At 43.3% G+C, this 23,819-nt stretch overlaps 1 protein-coding gene across 1 annotated transcript; it reads left to right on the forward strand.

Moving 5' to 3' along the window:
- Window positions 1-1,490: 1,490 nt before the first annotated feature.
- LOC306939408 (uncharacterized protein) lies at window positions 1,491-23,776 on the forward strand (the record flags this gene model as incomplete). The annotated part of the gene is made up of 19 exons (XM_079523997.1): window positions 1,491-1,637; window positions 1,943-2,131; window positions 3,870-4,101; window positions 4,481-4,839; window positions 4,884-5,093; window positions 7,841-8,508; window positions 10,032-10,510; window positions 10,778-10,961; window positions 12,304-12,421; window positions 13,206-13,374; window positions 14,136-14,153; window positions 14,474-14,545; window positions 17,917-18,044; window positions 18,410-18,560; window positions 18,651-18,843; window positions 19,352-19,463; window positions 21,088-21,172; window positions 23,095-23,162; window positions 23,684-23,776. The coding sequence occupies 19 exons, from the start codon at window positions 1,491-1,493 to the stop codon at window positions 23,774-23,776; spliced, it is 3,675 nt and encodes a 1,224-aa protein (XP_079380123.1).
- Window positions 23,777-23,819: the final 43 nt, after the last annotated feature.

Here is a 23,819-nt window from a genome sequence, read left to right on the forward strand (position 1 = left end):
GATACAGAATGTAGCTATGCCACCAGAATAGTTTGTGTGTGTGCGTGTGCGTGTGCGTGTGCGCGTGCGGGCGAGAGAGAGAGAGAGAGAGAGAGAGAGCTGGCTCAATGGTGCAATGTTATAAAGGACTTTGATTTAAATGCATAGCAAACAGCAGACCCAGCAAGGCTGGACTGTATAGACTTGGTGCACCGATATAATTCTGTGTTGATCATGTGCATGTGTGTAGTCAATAAAGCACAAGAAGCTTTAATTACAAAACGGTCTCATCAATCGTGTTGGAAAGAAAGTAGCACCAAGTGTGCAACTGTGACTTAACGACAAATCGTGGAACAATGTACTCACTGCTCTGCGTCTCATTGGTGGGCTATGGACAGTTCCGAAACCTGTCTACCAATGACATCATTGATAATGATGGGGGTTCCAAGCTAATGGGAAATACAGTTTATTTAGTCATAATACACACTTCAATGTCTCGGTTATAAGCTAGACATCTCGCTCGTATTATACAAATAACCGGGGTTACTTTCGTAACCTATAGATTTCTCTTCCTGGAAACTTATGTTGAAATAGAAGCCATTAATACAAAATTTTAAAAGTTTGAAAAGACCAAACTAGGCTACTGCTGATGTCACTGGCAGGCAGGTTTTTGAACTGTTCACAGCCCTCCTCAGAGACAGAGTAGACATAAATGATACCATCTTGGGTGGCTATAGCTGAGTGGGTATAGAGGCCATCTGGGAAACGGAAGTGCCCCCACTGCTCCGGTTTGTGCCCTGGCCTATGTGTCGAAGGGTCACTGAGCAAGATACGTATAACTACTCCCTATAAAATACAAAATCAGTAATACAGTATATTAATCTGATTCTGAAGTCTGATGGAATGGCTTCTAATACAGGGGTTCTCAACGTTTTTGGCCGGGGACCCCCGAAAATGCTTTGGCAACGTCTCGGGACCCCCGCCCCGCCCCCTCCCGACCCCCAATATAAATTGACTGCTACAATAACCTTAAACCATTTTGGGCGGGAACCCCTTTTGGTGTTTTAAGCATTGTTATAATTTAGCTATTTAAAAATAGCAGATCTACAAGCTCATAGCGCGCCACCGAGTGGCGCGCTACGAGCTTGTAGGTCTGCTATTTTTGAAAAATCGTGAAAAAATAAATAAAAAAATAAATCTTTTTTTTTTTTTTTTTTTTTATAATTTGGGGACCCCCTAAAATAATTTGGCGACCCCCCGAGGGGTCGCGACCCACGGGTTGAGAACCCCTGTTCTAATACACAGGTATCGTTTGCCTGGCTGCGGCTACAGCAGTGGTGTTGGTGTACCTACTTGATGATCTGCTCAGCCCTTGTTAGTTACACATGATTCTTGTATTGACATTAGAGTGTTCACTGTAGGGAGTGAAGCTCACCTCTGAGAAGGTGGGCTGTAGTGCTTTGTGGTTGATGGCGGTGCCGTTTCCATACCATTTAGTGCCGCTCGTAAGGATGCTCTCAACGGTGCAGTTGAAGAAGGACCTGGGCTGGGATGGGGGCTCAGTGGCTCACCCTGAATGTCTTCAGGCGCCAGAGGCAGTAGAGGCATTGCTGAGACCTCTTCACCACGTGCATGGCGTATGGAGGGACGGTGGGACAGTGAACCTGAGATGATAGAATTCAAAATATTTCAAAAAATATTAATATTAAAATACTTTGGGATTCACTTCCTAGCGGCGGACAGACGAACAGAAACACAGGAGCAAGAATTTTGCCTTTCGCCTTCTGGAGATAATAAAAGGACAAACTAACTGGCGAACTTATTTTGTGTAACTGGTCCTATAGAAAAATCTTCTAAGCTTGACACCAGAAAGTAATATTGTGTGTGTGTGTGTGTGTGTGTGTGTGTGTGTGTGTGTGTGTGTGTGTGTGTGTGTGTGTGTGTGTGTGTGTGTGTGATTTAGGAGCATAGCTCGGAGGGGCCTTGCCCCTTGCCTCTGCCCTTGCCCTTATCCCAAGATTCTAAAGAGGCAGCTCAGGACCACCCATCCACCAATGATGATCTGGACACGCCCACCTCCAACATCTCCATGGTGACCTCTGCCAATGACAGCTCAACAGAGACAGACACACCACAGCAGACAGACACAGAGGTTTGAGACTTTATCAGATTGAATGCATCGCTAGTACGCTGTTGGCATCATTCTTTTCTCTTGCTTCTGATTGGCTGAATGGCAGGAAGGGGACCTTCTTCTGCCAAAAAGGGGTCAGGTTCAAATAACCTTGATAACAAGCTGCATTAGTTACTAGATTTTCAAGCCTAACATCATTACTTCGAATCTCACATAATGTGCTTCCTGTCACTCTTGTAATGTTTTACATGACTGATGATGACATAGGAATCCCCCTCCACCCCCCAACGCCCTCCCTAAACTCTCTACCATTATTTGTGTCTCTACATTTATTTTAGGCAACCTAAATTAAACACATTCTAAAACACATTCAGATTCTATACACCCCTGGCCGTATACAACCTTCTGTTCTCAGCCCAAATGGAAACAGCAAATATATTGGCTTATCTTATTATTATCTTATCTATTTCCTGATGCATGCACAACAGTGTCTGTGCTTTATGTCTAAAGAGATAACAGTAATGTATTTTGTAGGGCTTATTTCTTCTTGCCAGGATTTATGAGCCATTATATGCTTTTAATATCAGACATCCATTAAAGAGTCCCATCGGTAACAAGACGTTTTATTTTTTATTTTTACTTAAACTGATTGACAGAGAATACTATAGTGGGGAGAATGTGAAACGTCATTGTACTGTATTTCATAAGACTAATTTAAATCACTTGACAGTTGTTGTTTAATGGAAATCAATTGGTTTCGTTCAAAACAAGCAATGTTGTGAAAGAGTTATGTCAAAACCGTCAGGACATTGACTTAAGTGCAATTTACTCTACTCTACTCAACAATAGCTGGACCCCAGCTTGTCTCATCAGGGTCCAATCTAAACTCATTTTCAACAGAACTCATTAGTCATTGGCAGGCAAATTTGCTGGTGGTGTACAAAGCCTAGAATATTGTGCTAGAATGAGGATGACAGATGATTTCTAGGACAAATGAGTTCAGTGGCCTTTATGATTTAATGAAGGTAAAAGTTAACATTTAGATACAAAAGCATGTTTTGTCTTTCCAAGAAAACCAAACACTGTCTCGGATGTCTACTACAGCATTTGGGTTTGGTTCAAGGGAGTTGAGAATACTGGCATCAAGCAGCCTATGCCAATATATGCCCATATATGGAGAACCGGTTGTGAAAAACTGCAGCTCCGACCGAGTTGCCCAGGCATATCATGCGCATATGGGACTGACCGATTTCAAACTAGGCGCACACATCAGTGAGGACTTGGTAATATGTTTGGGTGAGTTCAGGTTATGGTTACTGTTGTTTCTAGTCAGAATACTTGAAGACTATGACATCATGGACTCCATATTTGGGCATCACCGACCTGCATCACAGATGCTCCTTGAAATGTGTCTTTCATAAGTCAAACGCCACACAAAAGGGTACCGGATTGTCTGCAAAGCATTGCAAACTACACAGCCAGCTAGCTTGTTAGCCTGGAAAAAATGTCTGTCTGTGCCAGCATGCAGCTCATTGTGCTGCTGGTATGCAGCCTGTCACTGCATGCAGCGATGGGACAACACGACGACTGGATTGACCCATATGATATGCTCAACTACGATCCGACCACTAAAACCATGAGAAAACCCATAGAGGCATCAAACTATCCGAGTCTGCCAATAAATATAAGAGAATACATTCAGGACTACAATGAAGATGAGCTGCCAGTTTGTAACCACAAAGTGGAAATTTTGCGAAAGCAAGTTGAAGATCAGAAGAGGAACATTGCATTTCTTCAAGAACAGCCCACGTGCACGCCAGTGTTCAAACAATTTCTCACCAGGCTCCTGAAGAAGATAGACATAATTGGTGTGCCCAGTGACCTCAAGAACATAATATTTTATGACGCCAAGGTGAGACTGTCCGCACAAGATGTGGTGGAGATTCGGAAGCTTCTGGGGGGTGAGGAGAGCTGGATATCAGAGGCGCTGGGTGATTCTATTGGTCAAATGTTGGTTGATCTCAAACCGCATGACTACAAATCCTGGAAGTGGCACTTTGAGGACACCTTTGGTGTGGAGATCAATACCGTCTTGAAGGTGTCCCTGTGTGTGATAGTCATAGTCACCGCCATTTGCATTGAGCTGTGGTCTTGAGCTTGGTTTGTCCAATGCAAGAGAATGTTTGCTATCTGCTTCTTCATCAGTATCGTCTGGAACTGGTTCTACCTCTATAAGGTTGCTTTTGCTGAGCACCAAAACAACATTGTGAAAATGGACAGAGTAAATGACAAATGCACTGGGATGAAGACGATTGACTGGAGTGACAGCCTGCAGGAGTGTTTCAGAAGTACATGGACCCTTTCTTACAGATGACCCCTGTAAGAAATACTATGAAGTTCGCATGGTCAACCCAATCCTGTTGGTACCTCCTACTAAGGCCATATCGGTCACCATCACCACGTTCATCACAGAGTCTCTGAAGCATGTTGGCCAGGGGATCAGTGAGTTACTCAGGGCGCTCCTCAATGACTTACCTGTGCCCCTGCAGATCCCTGTTCTCCTCACTGTTGTACTCTCCATCCTGGTGTTTCTGTATGGCGGTATTCAGGCAGCCTTCCAGTATGGCATCACTGCACCACTGAGTCACCATCACAGGGATCTCCCTTCCCTGGCTGTGGAACAGTCCCAGCCCCCCCAGCTGACAGACGTGGAACACTACAGGCTAGTGGTCGGGGATGCCCCTCAGCACAGCAGACTGGACATGTTCTCCAGATGACGACCAATAGATTGAGGGAGGAGCCGGCCAAGGAGCTTGTGGAGAATCTGCACTGGGCTGACCAGCCCTTCAGCGACGACGTGATCAATTTGGGGAAGATGGAGTGCCCTCTTGATGCAGAGCAGCCAGAGGGAGGTTCTTTAGTCACTGACTCTCAAACTGAAGAAGACTCCGATCAGGAGGAAACATGGGAGGAGGTGGCAGAAGTAGTAGCAATAGCAACGTAGCGGATTAAGTGCGAGTCAAGAAGCAACGACTCTAGTGGTTTTCCTCTAAGGGTCTTTTTGCACCACAGAACCTTTCTCACTGGACAAGTTTAAGGCATACCGATCATACCGGACACCGGTGCCTGAATCTCAGAATATATAACTAAAAGGCTGCACTTTATGGTAAAACTTGCACTGATCTGTTGGTCTGTTTAGTACCACCTTGATAAAGAAATAAACTATATTTTGTTGCTTAATTGACTCATTGATTGATGCTTCTCAGGTTAAATATTGATATGCAATTAAACATGCAATTATTTTTTATTAATTAATTACAAAACCTCTACTTAGATTTTTTTAATTGAGTTTCAGCTCTACTTTGAATAATTGTTTTGATATTAGAGGGGACAGTGATTGAATTATGAGACCTAGGGGACCCTATTTTCGTACCCCTTATCTCTAAACTTCTTTGCCTTTTTTTTACTATTTTGAAAAACATTTGATACTTCAAATAGCCGATCTGCAGCGACATGTTGTGAGCTTGTAGATTGGCTATTTGAACTTTTAAAAATGTTTTTTTCAAAATAGTAAAAAAAATCACACCCGTGTGAACTGAGTGGTGTAAGGTTTTATATAGCATGATCAGCTGTGGTCTGACGTAATGTCTGACGTAATGAAATCACACAAAATATGTTAAGTAAAAAAAGCTATCATTTTTGATAAATGTATGTATCACACCCGGATGTGATTTCACAACTGGCTGTTTTTGCGCAGAGAAAATGACCACGGTTGCTACGGTCATCCAGTTCACCCGGGTGTGATTTAATTACGTCAGAAATTATTTTGAACATAGCAACCATGCTCATTTTTTTCTGCACACAAAAGCCAGTTGTAGGAGTGGTTTACACCACTCAAAAAATAGGTAATGCATGTACGAAAATAGGGACCCAATTGTATAAGTTCTAATGTGTCTGTGTCTATTCTGTGATGATACAAAATATTTCTGCAAGTCAGATTATGTTACAACAAAATATAAAAAATAAAGGAATTTTATAAACAAAAGGTTTTTGACTTATTGCGACCGCGGGTCACATTTACTATGAAATCATACATTTTTGCCCGTCAGTCAGCCAGTCAGTGTATCACTCAAAATCCCCATACATGGGAAAGCCATGTGTGGTGGGGGGCTCAGAGTGCACCCACTAAGGAAAGTAGGCTTTCTAATGACACAACCCGCCTTTGTTTTGGTGAGTAGAAAAAAGGTTATTTTTATTTTAAGACGAGAGGCTGGTCTGCATTCATGCGAGCAGCGGAAGTCGAGAGTAACATAGCTCTAAATGCAACGCATTAGAGCTATGGACCAGAGCTAGGGAAAGCCCCCATATATGGTGCCCAGGTCTCGTGACATCACGTGACATCGGAGATCCCTGATGTCATAGTAAATGCGACCTGCAGTCGCTACTAAGACCATATATGGAGATCCCTGATGTCATCAATATTGGCCAGCAACTCTACATCTGACCTCAAGCCATTAGATATCCATATATAGATATATGTCGGAACCTGTTCTGACATTCCATACATTGATCCTTCCCCATCCATCCTTCCTTTTCGATGTCTCCTTTTTGACTGATACCTGTTCATTTAAACTCTAGACGTGCCTTCCCCAAAGTTATTAATGCAGCCGGCCCGGCAGCCGGCGAAAACTAGAGTTCTCAACAGGCCCTAAAATGAAGGCCCGACCCTACCTGGGCCCTCATCAAACCCTGTACACTCAAGACACTGCCCCCGCTGCCACCCTTAGATCTCCATATATGTCGGAACCTGTTCTGACATTCCATACATTGATCCTTCCCCATCCATCCTTCCTTTTCGATGTCTCCCTTTTGACTGATACCTGTTCATTTAAACTCTAGACGTGCCTTCCCCAAAGTTATTAATGCAGCCGGCCCGGCAGCCGGCCCGGCAGCCGGCGAAAACTAGAGTTCTCAACAGGCCCTAAAATGAAGGCCCGACACTACCTGGGCCCTCATCAAACCCTGTACACTCAAGACACTGCCCCCGCTGCCACCCTTAGATCTCCATATATGGAGCTGACCTGTTCTGACATTTCACCCAGCAGTCCGCTGTCACCCAGGCGGACACTTCTCACCATCAGGCATCTTACTGGTATTACTCAGTCTCATACAAGCTGTATGAGATGTTATACACACACATGCGACACGCGATGGCAGGACTTGTCTTACAATGTTATAATAATCATTTATAGCGCTTTTTAAGTGCTCAAAGCGCTTTACAATGGTCCATTTATTCATACATTGGGAGGCGAACAGTCGACGCCAACGTCCTCACTTCCCACATGCACACACCAATGGTGGCAAGCTACCATGTAAGGCACAGACCAACTCATTGGAGTGAGACAACGTGGGGATCACTGTCTTGCCCAAGGACACTTCGACATGTAGACAGGAGGAGCCGTGATTCGAACCGCTGACCCACGGATCATTGGACGACCTGCTCTACCTCCTGAGCCACAGTCGCTCCGTTATAACATTTTTCTCTGCCCCGAACTACAGTTGCCTTCCCATTCTGTCCACAATTGTTAGGGAGGTATAGGGATCATTATTCATCAAGTCATAACCTGTCTGTCTGTCTGGCACACAGTAATGGGAAATGGACCCTTATTATGATATATTTTTTACACTCAAAATGACACTTTTGCTGTGTACCTTTGTACCTCATTCTAGGACTCCAGAGCAGTGGAGCAGGAGTGCGAGCATGTAGAAACTCCAGATACCGCTGGGCCGCTCAACCTCGAGATGTCTGACACGCCTGAAACACTTGAGACACCTGATACACCTGAAACACCTGAAGCACCTGATGCAACTGATACACCTGACACATGCCAGCCACCCTCTCAATTTGTTCCAGAAATCCCACCTGAGCAGTCCACGTCTGCAGCAAACAGCCAAGCCGCCGAGTCCCTTGAACCAACAATAACAACCAGTAGTACCACTGTCACTACACTCGGCCACACTTGGCCAGTGGAGGCCCCGTCTGTGAACACAGAGGGCCAGAACAGCAGCCACTACAACGTTCCCGACAACTTCGGTGGCCTTGGAGGGGACATATGTCCAGGGTATGGAAGCCTGTCCCGAAATGGTCTCCCCAGCTACTGGCCCTCAAGAAACCTCCAGCCTGGGACTCACTACACCCTGCCCCTTCCTCCCAGGGACAACTATGGTCCCATGAGCCTCGGCAGCCAGGCTGAAGGTGAAGACCATGGGGAGCGAGGCATGGATGCCCAGGATGCTAAGACTGACCACCCGCCTGCCAGTTACGCAACACTGGGGGGCATCCACCAGTTCAGACCCATCACCACCTTGGAGCTTCTCAGGGAACCGTCCCGCACCAGGTAATTACTGGGTAATCACATACCCATGGTAAAACAGCCAATAGAGCAATAGCCATCATTTTACATTTTTTACATTATCCAAAGTGTCATTATCATATAGAGAGATTTTTTATGAAACAATACAATGGCCGTGTTAACTTCTCTGTGGTAGGTGTTTTGTTCAAGCATTTGATTCTCATTAGTAGTTAGTCTCATTAGCAGTTATGGACATTCAATTTGTGTCGCTGTCACTGAAATATGGATAGGCTCTCCCTATAATGGGGTTACCTTTAACAAAGGCTAATGGTTTGCACTTTACAGACCATTGATTTTTGATGTGTGTAGGAAGCTGTCTGAGTACTGGAGGCATCTTCTGTACAGAAATGTTCAGTACTTACGATCACCATCCTCACACATTGAGATTAGACATGAGAAGGCTGTGAGGAAATATTTCTTTCAATTAGGAATATATTTTAATTTGCAAGGTCGAATTTATACTGTATAGGCTAATAGTTATTGAATAAGAAACTCTGTTTATCACCTCCAAGAAATTAAAATAAATTAAAACAAGGAGGCGGGAATTATTTAAATTAATATAGCTCTAATGAAGAAACTGAAATTACAGGACGTGGGAGCATGGTAGTATACAGTATGTGTATGCCTGTGCATGTGTAATCATGTGTGTGTCAATGTGTGATTTGTAAAAAGAAAAAGAGCACAATTCTCCTGAAGCAATTTTCTCCAGTAGCAATTAAGTCATTCAAATAACATGCACATTAATATTCTATCCTTTTGCCGCAAAGGACCTGCAGTGATAATTATAAATATTATGCTTACTTTATACTCCACTGTATGGCGGACCGGTGTTGCATGCCAGAAATAACCGACATAACGCGTCACGGATGCAAGTCATGCAACACGAAGCGGGACACTATCATGCGATGAAGTACAGTATATAATGGATTACACTCCATAGCTGTACGGCCCAACAGAGATCTTTAGTTTGTCCCATGCAGCCAGCCTAGTGGGCAGGAGAGACAGATGGGCTGAAGTTTAGGAGCAGGTGCTATCAATCATGAGATGGCAGCCTGCCACAAAGTCGATAAATAAGGAGGTTTCACTTGTTACTGCATGCCAGACGCTCTTTCCTCAACCCATATACAGTAAAGTGACTGTTCACAAAGGATATTGCCCATGTACTCTGGGATACAGTTTCATTCACTGGGCCTCTGTCTTTAATTGAGATATGTTAGATGACTAACATTGCATACATTAAATGATACCACTGAACGGGGGGTTTGGGCTAATGTTAACAGTAATCTCCCTCGACTCCACCCTCATGCACACAGTTTCTCTCTCTTGTCTGACACACACACACACACACACACACACACACACACACACACACACACACACACACACACACACACACACACACACACACACACACACACACACACACACACACACACACACACACACACACACACACACACACACACACACACACACACACACTTCTGCCTCTCTCTCTGTTTCTGCAGAGGTGGCTATGAAGACGCCATCATGCCCCAGGTGGATGCCAACTCAAACCCGTTCTACCAGACCGTGTCTCGGGCCCAGACCCTACAGTTCCCCCACAAACGCAGCAGCATGGTCAGCCTGGACAGTATGCGCAGAGACCCCCGGTGGCGAGACCCCAATCTGCGGGAGGTGATATCCATGCTCAGCCACCCCATGGACCCCGTCAAGTCCAACGCAGCCGCCTACCTGCAGCACCTGTGCTACGAGAACGATCGCATCAAACAGGAGGTCAGGCAGCTGATGGGGGTGCCAATACTGGTGGAGTTACTGGACCACCCCAAGCCCGAGGTCCACCGCAAGGCCTGCGGCGCCTTACGCAACATCTCCTACGGCAAGGACCACAACAACAAAGTAGCCATCAAGGTCTGTGAAGGTATCCCGGCCTTGGTGCGACTGCTTAGGAAGTCCAGCAGCATGGAGGTCAGAGAGCTGGTCACAGGTACAGACACGGATGTCTTCGCTGTGTTCAAATCAACACATGCACGCACACACACGCAAGCATACACCTACACACACTTCTATTTTTTGGTATTTTTACTATTTAAAATATTTTCTTATTTCACTATCTGATTAAGTTAGTGTTAGTTACTCCAACAGATATTTTTGCTTTTGTTGTTAGTATAATTATTGCTTGCTTGTTGTCACTGTAAATGAGGGTAACTGCAGTGTCCCTGGAGCATAATACAATTTGACATTTTCTTTATAGGAACACTGTGGAATCTTTCCTCTCATGAGCCTCTGAAGATGAGCGTCATCAACCACGGTCTTCAGACTCTGACCGATGAAGTGGTCATACCCCAGTCGGGCTGGAGGAGAGATCCTACTGAACACTGTAGACTCCAGGACACTGAGTGGACCACCGTCTTTAAGAACACTTCTGGATGTCTGAGGTAACCAAGAAACACAACACGATACAACTGCAAAGTCTGTCTTTATTGTGTCAACTTGTATTAAAACAATCTTTTAACGGTGATCTTTTACCCTCTTTCATCAGCAAATCTTCCTCTAAGCTTTATTCTTTATAGCGGCTGACCCTCTCTATCTAACTATAAATGCACCAAGTCTCTGTGTGTGTGTACGTAATGCACATAACTCAAGAACCGTTCACCCCACCTACTTCAAAGTCGACACACGCGTTCCACACCCCCACAGGGAGTGCAGTTCCCGGTGTCGGACCCACGGTTGTCCAGAACCGCCACAAAAGGCCTCTGCCTGGGCCACAGCTGACATCACAAGGCCTCTGCCTGGGCCAGACTCCATTTGGGCATGCCTAAATACGTGTTCATCCCACCAACTTCTGACATATGCATAGACTCCATATTTGGGAATGCCTGACAAAGGCATAAACTCCATATATGGGCATAAAAGGGGATACCGCTGACATCACAATATAAGTGCAGTGCCCGGTGTCGAGCCGGTCAGAGACACGGTTGTCCAGAACTGCCACAAAAGTCGTCTGCCCAGGCTGCCACGGCAACTGGCCCCCCGGGCACCGCTCTAGTATACACAACTTTTATCCTATAGTAGGCTATTCTATTCTATGGGTTTTACTCAGTTTCATGTCCTCTTTTACTTTTACTTTTTACCCACAAGCTTTATTTGAAACCTTTTTATATTATATTAAATTAATTTAGGTGGAAAATGTACATGTTTTCCCTTTTTGAGTGGTGCAAACCACTCCAACAACTGGCTTTGTACCCGTGTACCCGTGTTCGTACCAAAAAAACGAGCATGGTTGCTATGGTTAGTGTGTGACGTCACTGCACCACTCAGTTCACACGGGTGTGATTTTTTACATAATGATTTCCTGTTTTTTCATAGAAGTGTATATTTGTATGTCTTTAAATGTTCTGATTAATTGAAAATGGAGGACCCTGATGTAAACAAGTCTTAGTGCTTTTCATGGTTTCGTCTTCGTAGCAGTTTTTGTATTGACTTGTGCTTTCGTTTGAAATTCTACATACTGTGAATAACATTTTCAAATCAATCAATGAATTTTCAAACAAATCAATCAGTGATTCATTTCTCCCCCTTTATTCTTGACATATACATTTTTTCTTTCATATTTTCTTCGTACTATTTTTTTCTTTTTTTCTTGTGACGTGCCTCAAGATCTGTTTCAACAGCTAATAAATAATAATAATAATAATAATAATAATAATAATCATTATGATTATCATAATAATGCATCTTCCTGTTCTCTCAGCTTGCTAACAGAACTGGTTTCCCCAGGAATGTGAGCTCAGATGGGGCAGAGGCTCGACAGAGGCTGAGGCAGTGTGAGGGTCTGGTGGATGCTCTCCTTCACGCTCTTCACTCAGCTGTGATCAACAAGGAGACTGACAACAAGGTTACTGAGGCACACTGCACACACTTATCTAAGGAAAAATCAACCCAAGACCAATTTGAGAATATAACTTGAATCTGCTATAGAGAGAAATACCACGACTAAGCATTTTTTGGTATTTCCACAGAGACTTGATTTTTGATTTTTAGACATTGATGAGATGTCATGATGTGGGAGCATGATATTTAATTTATGTTGGCACAGAAAGGCAGGAGAAAATGAATCCTGGAAATTGAAGCTATTAACACAATACAATAGATATCATCTGCACCCAAAAAAAGTGTTTCCTTTTGAGAAGCATTCCAATTCTAAATGCATTATCCAGTGATGTACACTGTACAGGTACTCTCTGTATATGCACTCAGCACTAATATTAAATTTACAATGCAGATTGATAGGTCGTTGTAATGCAATCCCATAACCAAAGCGAGTACACACACCAGATTAAAACCTGCCAGTCTGCTGTCTAGTTCAGATGGTATCTTAATTTGTTTTGTTTTTTTTAAGAAAGAAAAGTCTGTCACAATATTTGGTTACGTTTGTTTCATAGTTATTGTCAATGAACACTGCTGAATACGATTAGCCCAGTTGTTTTCAATGTATATGCGTGCAGCCAAGTGGAGCATATTGTTTGCAAAAAACACAATTTTGTCTGTCTGTCAACAGTTTTGTTTGACTTTCTGTGATAATCATTAAGTGAATTGGGATGTGCCTGTATCCTGTGCTTATGAAACCTTCTGTGGTCTTGATTTAATCAAAATGTGATGTCATTCTTAATGTCTTTCAGTCAGTAGAGAACTGTGTGTGCATCCTGCGAAATCTATCCTATCATGTTCACAAAGAAATACCAGGGGCAGAGCGATTTCAAGAGCCCTTCTCCAATCATTTGCCAAAGTCAGGAGGGCATCAGAAGAAAAAGAATGAGGCCGACTGTTTTGGAGGGAAACGAACCAAAGGTGGATAGAACATGATAAGTGAATGAGTTAATTTACTTATTAATAATTTTTGTCGTGTGCCGGTCTGGCCAATTCAATGTAGCTCTGAGCCTGATAAACGTGACAACAACGCATGCTTATCCCATTTAGTCCTGAGGACGATTCTACAAATGCCTTCTAAATCCTGACAGTTTTCTGAAAGACCCATGTTACTACAGTATGTCAGTCGTTCTCAAACATTTTCATGTCAAGGACCCCCAAAAATATATGTAATTGGCCGCCGACCCCCCATCTGAAAATATGTTGTTCCAGGGACCTCCCAGAAGCAAAGATTTGAGTTAAAAACATTCGCTCTGAAAGAATATATTGAAAGATTTGCGCCAAGATTTTTCAAAAATAGCATATCTACAAGCTCATAGCGCTGCACTCTGTGCCGCGCTATGAGCTTGTAGATATGCTATTTTCCAATAGCTAAAGCATAACATAATAACACCAACAGGGGTTCCCATCCGGAATGGCTTATATGCAACAACAGTCATCCACATTATATTCTGTCACATGCCAAGAATAGCCAATCTACAAGCTTACAATGTGTGTTGTGAGCTTGTATTGGTTATTTTCTGTGCGCAACACCTCTGTATGAGGAAGCATAAATCAGGCTTACAAGTTGTTTATCCACGAGGAGCTATATTCTAGATCTACCATACTTTTGTGGGCTGCTGTAGCACAATCTAACCTTGAACTCTGGTCTCTCTTTTGTTTGTGCCTTCACTATTCAACAGAGGATTGGTTCAGTCAAGGTCAGTCTGCTTTAATTGGTTCCAAATACACAGTTGTCTTCACAGTTTTTATATGTGTTTGCATTGTATTGAATATACAGAGACATACAGTATTCAGGTATATTCATGTATTTTTGTGAACATTGTGTGTGTGTGTGTGTGTGTGTGTGTGTGTGTGTGTGTGTGTGTGTGTGTGTGTGTGTGTGTGTGTGTGTGTGTGTGTGTGTGTGTGTGTGTGTGTGTGTGTGTGTGTGTGTGTGTGTTTGCGCATGTGCATGCATGTGTGTCTGTGCATGTGACATGTGTGCACATGCTTCTGCTTGTGACTTGTGACTGTACAGGTTGGAAAAATGGATTTATGGACAGAAAATATGGTTCATTGGATTTACCAAAGCGTACAGAACCAATGAAAGGTAATGATCTTGATTAGTTCATTTGACTTAAAATATGCCAATAAAATAATCTTGAACCCAAATTTTCATGTGCTGTGCACAGCCTTTTCCAAAGGGGGCCATATTTGAAAATATGACCATCTTTTAAAGCCTGACAGCCATTCAGCCTGATTACTGTAATTGCTGCACCAGAGCACCACCATGTGGCTCTCTTTTACAGCCAATGGCAAACCGTACTCGACAGTGTTATTACATTTTGCATAACAAATGTTGCAATGAAAATGGCTAAAACAGAGCCTATTTGATTTAAACTAGCAGTCAGTACATAGCGTTGCTGTCGGGAGGAAGCCACCTAACTCCATTTTTGAGGTTTTTGATTTTTTGTTTTGCATACATCGTCTGTGTTGTTTCGAAAATATTAAACCAATGAAAAGTAGTAAAAACAGCTTGGGACAAAAACTCTTAACTCCATTGGACACTCAAAAGTCTGCTAAAACAGCTAACTCCACCGCCTCTCCCCCTCTCATGCAAGTAATTGACAATATATAAAGTCACAACACCAACTTTGATGAAAGCGTATTGCTTTGTTTTCAAAATATAAGGTTTCCTTCATTTCCTGAAAAATGTATATTTTTCATTTCCTAAAAAAAAGAACATTTTGGAGTTAAGTGGTTTCTTCCCGACAGCAGAGATATATTCATTGAGGAGTGTTGCATTATTGAAAGCGATTGGCCCAGTGTGTCAACATACTAATAAGATTCGTTTTTGTATCTGTCATGGCCTGAAGCAGCAATGTTGAATTTTGTTGGTACCACTGGGATTTGCACTATATCACGTGTACTGTAGTCTGCACAGTGAAACACGACTACAGTGTTTGTACCGGATGGGGAAAGTGGTACAACAATGTGTGAAGGTGAGTGGACTAGACAAGCAGTTGAATTATGCTGTCAGAACAGAACAAAGCAGATACATTCCTTTCTCCTTCAACTTAACCTCTGAACTTGACATCCCTATCTTGGGTACGTCACTATAGGCCAAAAACAATACAATTATGAATATAAATGAAAAGGGGTAAAGACAGGTACAGTAGAATGATTGATTCAGTCTAATGTGAGCAGGTGTGTTGGAGTGGGAACAGGTCAGGTGAACAGGCTCATGGGAACTGGAGTTCTGGCCTATCTTTTCCACTGTACTGTAGGTCATTGTATTTGACCCTTTAGCAGTGAATTATATTCAGCTAAGCACCATCCTCTGGACAGAGGACAGATTTACAGACCGAAAGACATTCAGTACAGTATACAAACAGACTCATTATCTCTGCCAGAGCGCAAAGGCCAGGCGGAGATTATGTTTTTGCCCCTCTCCGTTTGTGAGTGTGTGAATGTGTGCGTGAGTCTGCATGGAACTAATCTTGCAAACCTCTTGACCAATCAGCAAACCTTTTGTGCACGTTACCAGTAGACCAATACTGGAATATCTTTTGAATCCGTGAATGACACATATGTTATTTAATATTTTTGTGCTGGAATTACCACCGCCCCAGCTGTCCCTCTGGAGTACTCAGGACAGACATGCGTGCACAAAACGACCAACACAATGAGATTAACTATGATACACAAATCGACCAACACAATGAGATAAACTAGGGATGCATGCATGCGTTCCTGCGACATACTAGCGTCATGTCCAGGGGGTGTACTTGTACATCAAGCTGCCTCACGCTACAGAAACAGGAGATAGGGTCCTGCCCTATGGGCCTCATGGCTCGGCAAGGCTACTTACTATGCATGCGTTCCTGCACCCGCCACAGACCCCCCCACACACAAATACATTGTGACACCATGCGGCCCACAACACAAATACACCAGACCCATATCTGTTGGGTAAAGTACAGCAATGTGAAACTAGATCTATGAGCTGTTGTGACAGGAAAAGGAGTAGGACATCCAAAGGAATACAACCACTATTCTGACTGTCAATCATCATATGTTGTTTATATACTGTACATTTTCCAACGGCAAAAGCTGTTTCGGTTTGCATTTCTATACTATGCTTGATTCCAAAGTTGCCAGTTCTGGTTACACATTTGTAATACTATTATCCCATGCCAATAAAGGCCCATCACATTGAATTTCAGAGCCTACTGAAAGAGAATCCCCCCTAGGGGTGTGCTGAAATATCGATATGGCCATATATATCGATACGTCCTCCCGTGTTTTTTTTCCAAACACTATTAATTTAGTGTTTGAGTGGTGCAACCACTATAGACAGCTATGTGTGCTATTTTCGTGCTCGGACACAAGGAGGGACCTCCTTATGTCCGAGCACGAAAATAGCATTTTTTCAGTTCCAAGTATTTTGTAGTTGCAGATATCGTGATATATCGTTGATGAAATTACATACAATATATTGATATATCGCAAATATCGCAATATATTGAATATCGTGATATTATCGTTATCGAGGGCCTAATATCGCGATATATATCGTATCGTGAGGTACCCATATCGTCCCACCCCTATGGTATACTACTAGATGCTGCCAATTCCAACAAGAAATACAAGTGGAGCACACCTTTTTAGTTAGTAATAATGGAGCAGAAAACCATTCACTAGCAAATTGTGGCATAATGTATGCCGGGTGCATACAGTGCATGTATACAAGATACAAGCAGTTAGTGGCAGAGTGACTACGTTCTGTTTTTGTGACAAATGCTTGACGCAATTGAAGGCGACATGGAAAGCTCCTTATCCCTAGGAGGAGAAGCATCTCTCAAAAAAAGACGGCTAGAGATGCTCTAATATCTGGCTATACCCGGCCAGGTGTTAATCCGAATCCTGTATGCCTGCTGGGTAAACACGCACCTCACGGTTGTTTTGTCAGTGCCAGGCCTGAGTGAGAGGGACCTCACTCAGGTAGTCTGCACGGTGGGATAGTTATCGCTATGGTTGTTAGACCAACCGAGGATAGACTACATCCTACAAACTGGAGGGACGATTAATCAGTCAGCCAGCAATGTGAGTCTATTAGGCTTGCCTGCTGGTCCAGCCAAAAACATAATGTAATTTGGGCCACTGTGTGTGTGCGCATACTGCTGGCTAATTATCTATCTGGTGTGGGAGTATGTGTATTCTGTGTCTAACAATATGTTAGGATGACTTTAGCTTATCTCACACCCCCCTCTCTCTCCACACACACACACACACACACACACACACACACACACACACACACACACACACACACACACACACACACACACACACACACACACACACACACACACACACACACACACACACACACACACACACACACACACACACACACACACACACACACACACACACACACACACACACACACACACACACACACACTTTGTCTTTAAGGACTGGAGCTACTGTACCAACCAGAGGTGGTGAGGCTGTACCTTTCTCTCCTCACTCGCAGTCAGAACCACAACACCCTGGAAGCAGCTGCTGGGGCTCTGCAGAACCTCGCTGCAGGACACTGGGCTGTGAGTGAGATGTAACAGATGCTACAGTGCTGCGCGCGTGCGTGCGTGCGTGCGTGCGTGCGTTATACTGTATGCTAAGGTTGTGTGTGTGTGCTTGTTTGATATTTTACTTTAAAATAAAATATCAGATCTACAAGATCACAACAGGGCGCAGCGAAGTGTGCTGTGAGCTTGTAGATCGGCTATTTTCTGCAAAGACATTTGGTGTAGAGGGAAACACTAGAGAATCTAGTATGTATACTGTAGTGTAGAGCCCTGGAGGACGCTGGTCAACTAAGTATGGTTTCGTGGCATACTCTGTTGTAGAACACCTTCATCATATGAGTATAAATGAACAATCTTTTTTCTATGTTCCCGGCTCATAGTGGTCCAGCTATATACGCGCAACAGTAAGAAAGGAGAAAGGTCTTCCTGTCTTGGTGGAGTTGCTACGTTCCGATGCTGACAAGGTGGTGCGGGCTGTGGCTATTGCACTTCGCAACTTGGCCATAGATCGACGAAATAAAGACTTAATAGGTGGGGGTGTAGCGTTTTACTAACAACCACACACATGTAAGCACATGCACGCACAAAATACATTATAATGTTGTTTTTCTCTCATTATAGGGAGCTATGCTATGAGGGACCTGGTCAATAACCTGCCATGTGGCCAGCAACACCCAGCAAAGAATCTCGAGTCAGATACAGTGGTGTCTATTTTGAACACAATCCATGAGATAATTTCTGATAGCCCAGAGAACGCACGGGCTCTCATACAGGGCCACACTGTTCAGAAATTGGTAGCCATCAACAAGACAAGGTTTGTGTCTTCCAACTAACAGATTCAAAAACAAAAAAATTAAAGGTGAACTATATTATGGAACCAATTTTACAATAATGGTTTTGTTTACATCCAAATGTCATTGAAATATTTCAACAGCTGAATTTATACAAATGAACTGAAACGATTCTGATGATTATCTTAAATAATATCAGGCGATTAAGTAATAATTGTGACAGGCCTGCGGCCTAGTGAGCTCTACGCATTGTGCTCCTTTGTGGACATCTGTTTGGGGTCCTTGATCAAAGGCTCAAAGGAGCACCAACCGCCCCTGGATACGATGCGAGAAGGACAAGGCGGGATACATTAGTCCATGCAGTTTAGATTTCCTCAGAAGCGCCATAGTGGCCAAACATTCCATTGTTCACATCTAATTGATCATTGGAGAGGAGACATTCATTAACACAGACTTCTTTAATTCAAGAGGATTCAAATGTATTATTAGTATTGTTTTGATATGATGCATGTACATGTCTACTTTTTCCAGCCAATCTATGCGTGAGACCAAGGCAGCAGCCCATGTGCTTCAGACAATATGGGCCTACAAGGACTTGAGGGGTAGTCTTTGTAAGGCAGGTTGGAACAAGAGCCACTTCAAGGTAAGTTCCCCAGTCTATTCCCCTTGCTGTTAATTAGTCTAACTAATTTGGGGTTCAAGGACCCCCAAATGAATGTACACAGCCAATATATATACAGGGCTATTTGGAAATACCTTTTGCCAGGGAGAGATTTTTGTTGTTAAAATGTTTAAAAACATATTCAAAGATTTTATTCCAAAATGTCTTTTTTTTAAGCTTGTATATCAGCTATTTTCAATACATCTATCTATAAATGCACCAAGTCTCTGTGTGTACGTACGTACTACGTACGTCCGTGCGTACGTGTGTACGTGCGTACGTGTGTACATCTGAAATCCACGTAACTCGAAAACCGTACGCCCCACCGACTTCAAATTCGACACATGCGTTCCACACCCCCACAGGGAGTGCAGTGCCCGGTGTCGAGTCCGTCGCATAGCCTGTTGTCCAGAACCAGCACAAAAATTGCCTTTGCCCGGGCTCTGGACCTGATCACCCCTATGTCTCCATATATGGAGCTGGCCTGTTCTGACATCACAACACTTCATAATTGGGCATGCCTGACACAGAACTCTATAATAAAGGGACACAGAGAGACAGATACAGAAATCTCCATATATGGGCATAAAAGGGACACAGACAGATGGGTGGAACGGGTACTCTGACACGGGTACAACGGGTATTGCATAGCCGGGTGGGGCATGGATCTCCAACTTCCATTATTACCGACTCGGTGCTCTACGGCCGGGCACTGGTCTAGTAACTTTAAAATTGGCTAATGTGAGAACCGGCTGCCACCTGGTGGCGCTATAATAAGCCAATGTGAAAAGGGTGCCATTTCTTCTTACGCCTTGGATGGCAATTGGATGATTTGAGGCATTTTGTTCCAAAAATGTGTTTTGCAAAGATCCACCTGTTGGTGGCGTTATAACAGGCCAATGTGAAAAGGGTGGGATATATTCCTCAGCCTAGTAGGAAGGAACGTCTGTGAAAGATTTCACGTAAATTGCACGCTGCGTTCATGATTTGAGGCTTTTTGTTCAAAACGGGCCAATGCTGTAAACTTTGAAAGCCAATGTTAGACAATCACGATGGAATTTGAAATATCAGACAGATCTGTCTTGAGCACATGACTATAGAGATACTGTGTAACGATTTGCAGGATTTTTGGACAAAATATGGCCTCTTGGTGGCGCTATAACAGGCCGTTTTGGAACATTTGGGGCAGAGGTTCATCGTTGGCATCTAGGGAGTGTGTATGCAAAGTTGGGCATCGACCGGGTTAACGGTGCCGGAGATTAGCTGTACACAGACGGACGGATGGACGGACACACACACGGACGGACAGACACACACACACACACGGACGGACGGAGTGCAAAACATACTCTCTCCCCATGCCTTCGGCCTGGTGGAGAAAATAAGGGACCAAAGGCCCTTCAGGCTTGGCCTCTTAAAAATGCTGATAGGTACCCAGGGATTGCTATAACTCAGGCATATGTGCATCATACAGTAGGTGTGACTTGTGAGTATCGCCTGAAACTCTAGAAGGGTTAAAGTGGTTAAATTGCTGGGGTGGGGACCCCCTGGAATCCCCGCAAACACAAAAGCATATTGTTAAAGTTGTTATGATGTAACCCTGCAGCAAACTACTGGAGCATCTAAAAAATCAAAGAGTGCAAAACAAGGCAATGATGACATCACCCTGCCTCTCATGGAGAAAAACCAAGGTAAGCTAATTACAGCATTGAAACATATTCATCATGGTGTTAAAAAGTAGTGGACTCAATTGAGTCTTGAATCACAGACCAACTATAAACCAGTGTTGTTGTGGATGTAAGGTTATACTGCCACACAAACCACCAGGACTTATATATTATTATTATTATATAAATGTATGATATTAAACGAGTGTCACAACCCGGCCCGTGGGGCCATGACAAATGGAGGAGGATGCAGGCAGTGTAACACTTTTAACAATATCATTTATTAAAAAAGGTATAATAACTTAAATTATTCTTACAAACGAAGGAATGTGGGATGTGTAAGTCAGCAATATCAGTAGTGTCAGTGTGGATGTGTGATCAATGTAGTGTGGGGTGTTGTATGGTGTTTAAATCAAGAAAGGAAGGGAAACAAACAGAAGGGTGCTGTCATCTGGAGAGGGACAATAGGAATGGCTGCCACCAACTCTTTTATAGGGCTCCAGGGAGCAGTGATCAGGTGCTCCCAATGCACCTATGATTGGGGAAGATGGGAACCTTGGCCGACGCCTACATATAGATCTGTGGGGCGAAACACATACAGATGGGAGAGTACCGGTACACTAAAGGGAGACAGACAACACAGGCCCTCCAGGCCAGGCCAAAGCAAAGGGGATGTGACACAAGAGTTGCAATCTATTATCTCATTTATTTATTCAGATAATTTTAGAATGATGTGGATGTTAATTATTGGGCCCTATCTTGCACCACCCCTTCCCTAAACTTATTTTGCCATTTTTACTATTTAGAAAAATATTTTAAAATAGTTCACCTAGCCGATCTACATCGACACGCTGTGAGCTTGTAGATCGGCTATTTGAAAGTATTTTCAATATATTAAAAAACCACACTTGTGTGAAGTGAGAGGCGCTCTTAATATCACCATACATCATCACATACCCTGCTCAGTGTTTGCTCCGTGGTACAAACACACAAAGCTGTGCATAGGAGGAAAGGCAAATAAGTTTAGGAATAAGGGGTAAAAGGTGGCGCAAGATATAGCCTTTATAGTCCCCATGTAGAGATACAGTAAGGGGAAATAAACTCAAGTGTCAAGGTTAGTAGACAGACATGCCCTCCGTGTATGAGTGTCAAGGTTAGTAGACAGACATGCCCTCCGTGTACGAGTGCATCCCAGACGCATCCACCCCTTTTTTGGAAAAAAGAAAACGGTATGAATGATGTATGAACTTTGGGGAGAGCATGACAGTGCTCTATTTGCAGAAAATATTACCCTTTAGCTATCTTGGATTTCACTTTGAATGAGTAGCTGCCACTTCAGGCAAAGTTTGTCGTTTGTGGTTCAGCATGAATTTTGTATCAGGTTGAGATATTCATCGCCAAAGAAAAACAAAGAAAGGTGTTCTCAGCAGAGCACAAATCTCTGCCCTATCTCTCCAACTTTCTGTCTGTCTGTCTGGACTCTGGGGCATGTGATGACATGTGTTGGGCATGGGTCATGATGAGGAAAGGAATGGGGGTAATGGATATAATAAAGGACTGATATTACATCATTACGATGCAACCGGAGTAGACAGACAGGCTATGGAGACAAATCTGTTGACAGTAAAGAGATGTAAATGGTATACTGTGGCATGTTGTCATCATCGCTCACTACTGTAGGACAACTATGATGTTATATAATGCTATAACCTAATGCATTGCAATAATGCATTAGGTTGTAATTCTGAACAGATTTATTTCAAATCAGTGTGATTGTTAATTCCTTGTGTCAATCGGGTTTGTGTCACTTGTGTAAGTGTAGGGTTTTTACAGTTCTACACTTGCTTTGCGAGAGGAAATGTAATTGACATTCCGGCTGCAGAAGTTGACAGTCATGTGTACATTATACTGGAAAATAATCTGACTGTGATGACACACTTTCACAGATGGCTACTCCACCTTAGAACAGAGTGGGGATGGAAAAGGACACATGATGGAGAGAGAACCTATCCAGGTAATCCATTGGTTAAATATTTATAAAAAACACAGACAGATTATCCACTTTCATCCTGGGATCCCTGTTTTCGCATGTCATAGGCAGGAACGTAAAAATAGCAAGAATGGCAAATCTACAAGCTCACAACACAAGGCAATGCGATGTGTGTGCTTGTAGATCTGCTGTTTTCGCTACTTTCGCTGCACACTGTCATACGATGAAGTATAAAATGGGACACTGATTTATATATTAAAAAATCACACCCGTGTGAACTGAGTGGTGCAAGGTCTTATATAGTCTGATCAGCTATGTCAGTGACGTCACACACTAACCATAGTAACCATGCTCACCTTTGCACGGACACGTACACAGACACGTACACAGGTACACAAACATACAGACGAAGCTGGTTGTTGGAGTGGTTTGCACCACTAAAAAAAAAAAGATGACATATCAAATCAAAAGACCCAAGGTTTCTGCCTGACAGCGACTAAAACTTTCCTGGAACGCTTCCCTGTTTTTGTGTGTTATTTATCCAGGCTATCCCTGAGAGAAAGCACTTCATCAGAGCTGGGAGGCCTGCAGTGGGCTTGGTGGAAAGCAAACCTCCACCACTTGACTCCTGGGTCTAACGTTGACAGCAGGGTCAGGCAAGATCACATCCACATTCCATCG

The sequence above is a fragment of the Electrona antarctica genome (genome assembly GCF_951216825.1).
Source record: "Electrona antarctica genome assembly, chromosome: 16".
Taxonomy (NCBI): domain Eukaryota; kingdom Metazoa; phylum Chordata; class Actinopteri; order Myctophiformes; family Myctophidae; genus Electrona; species Electrona antarctica.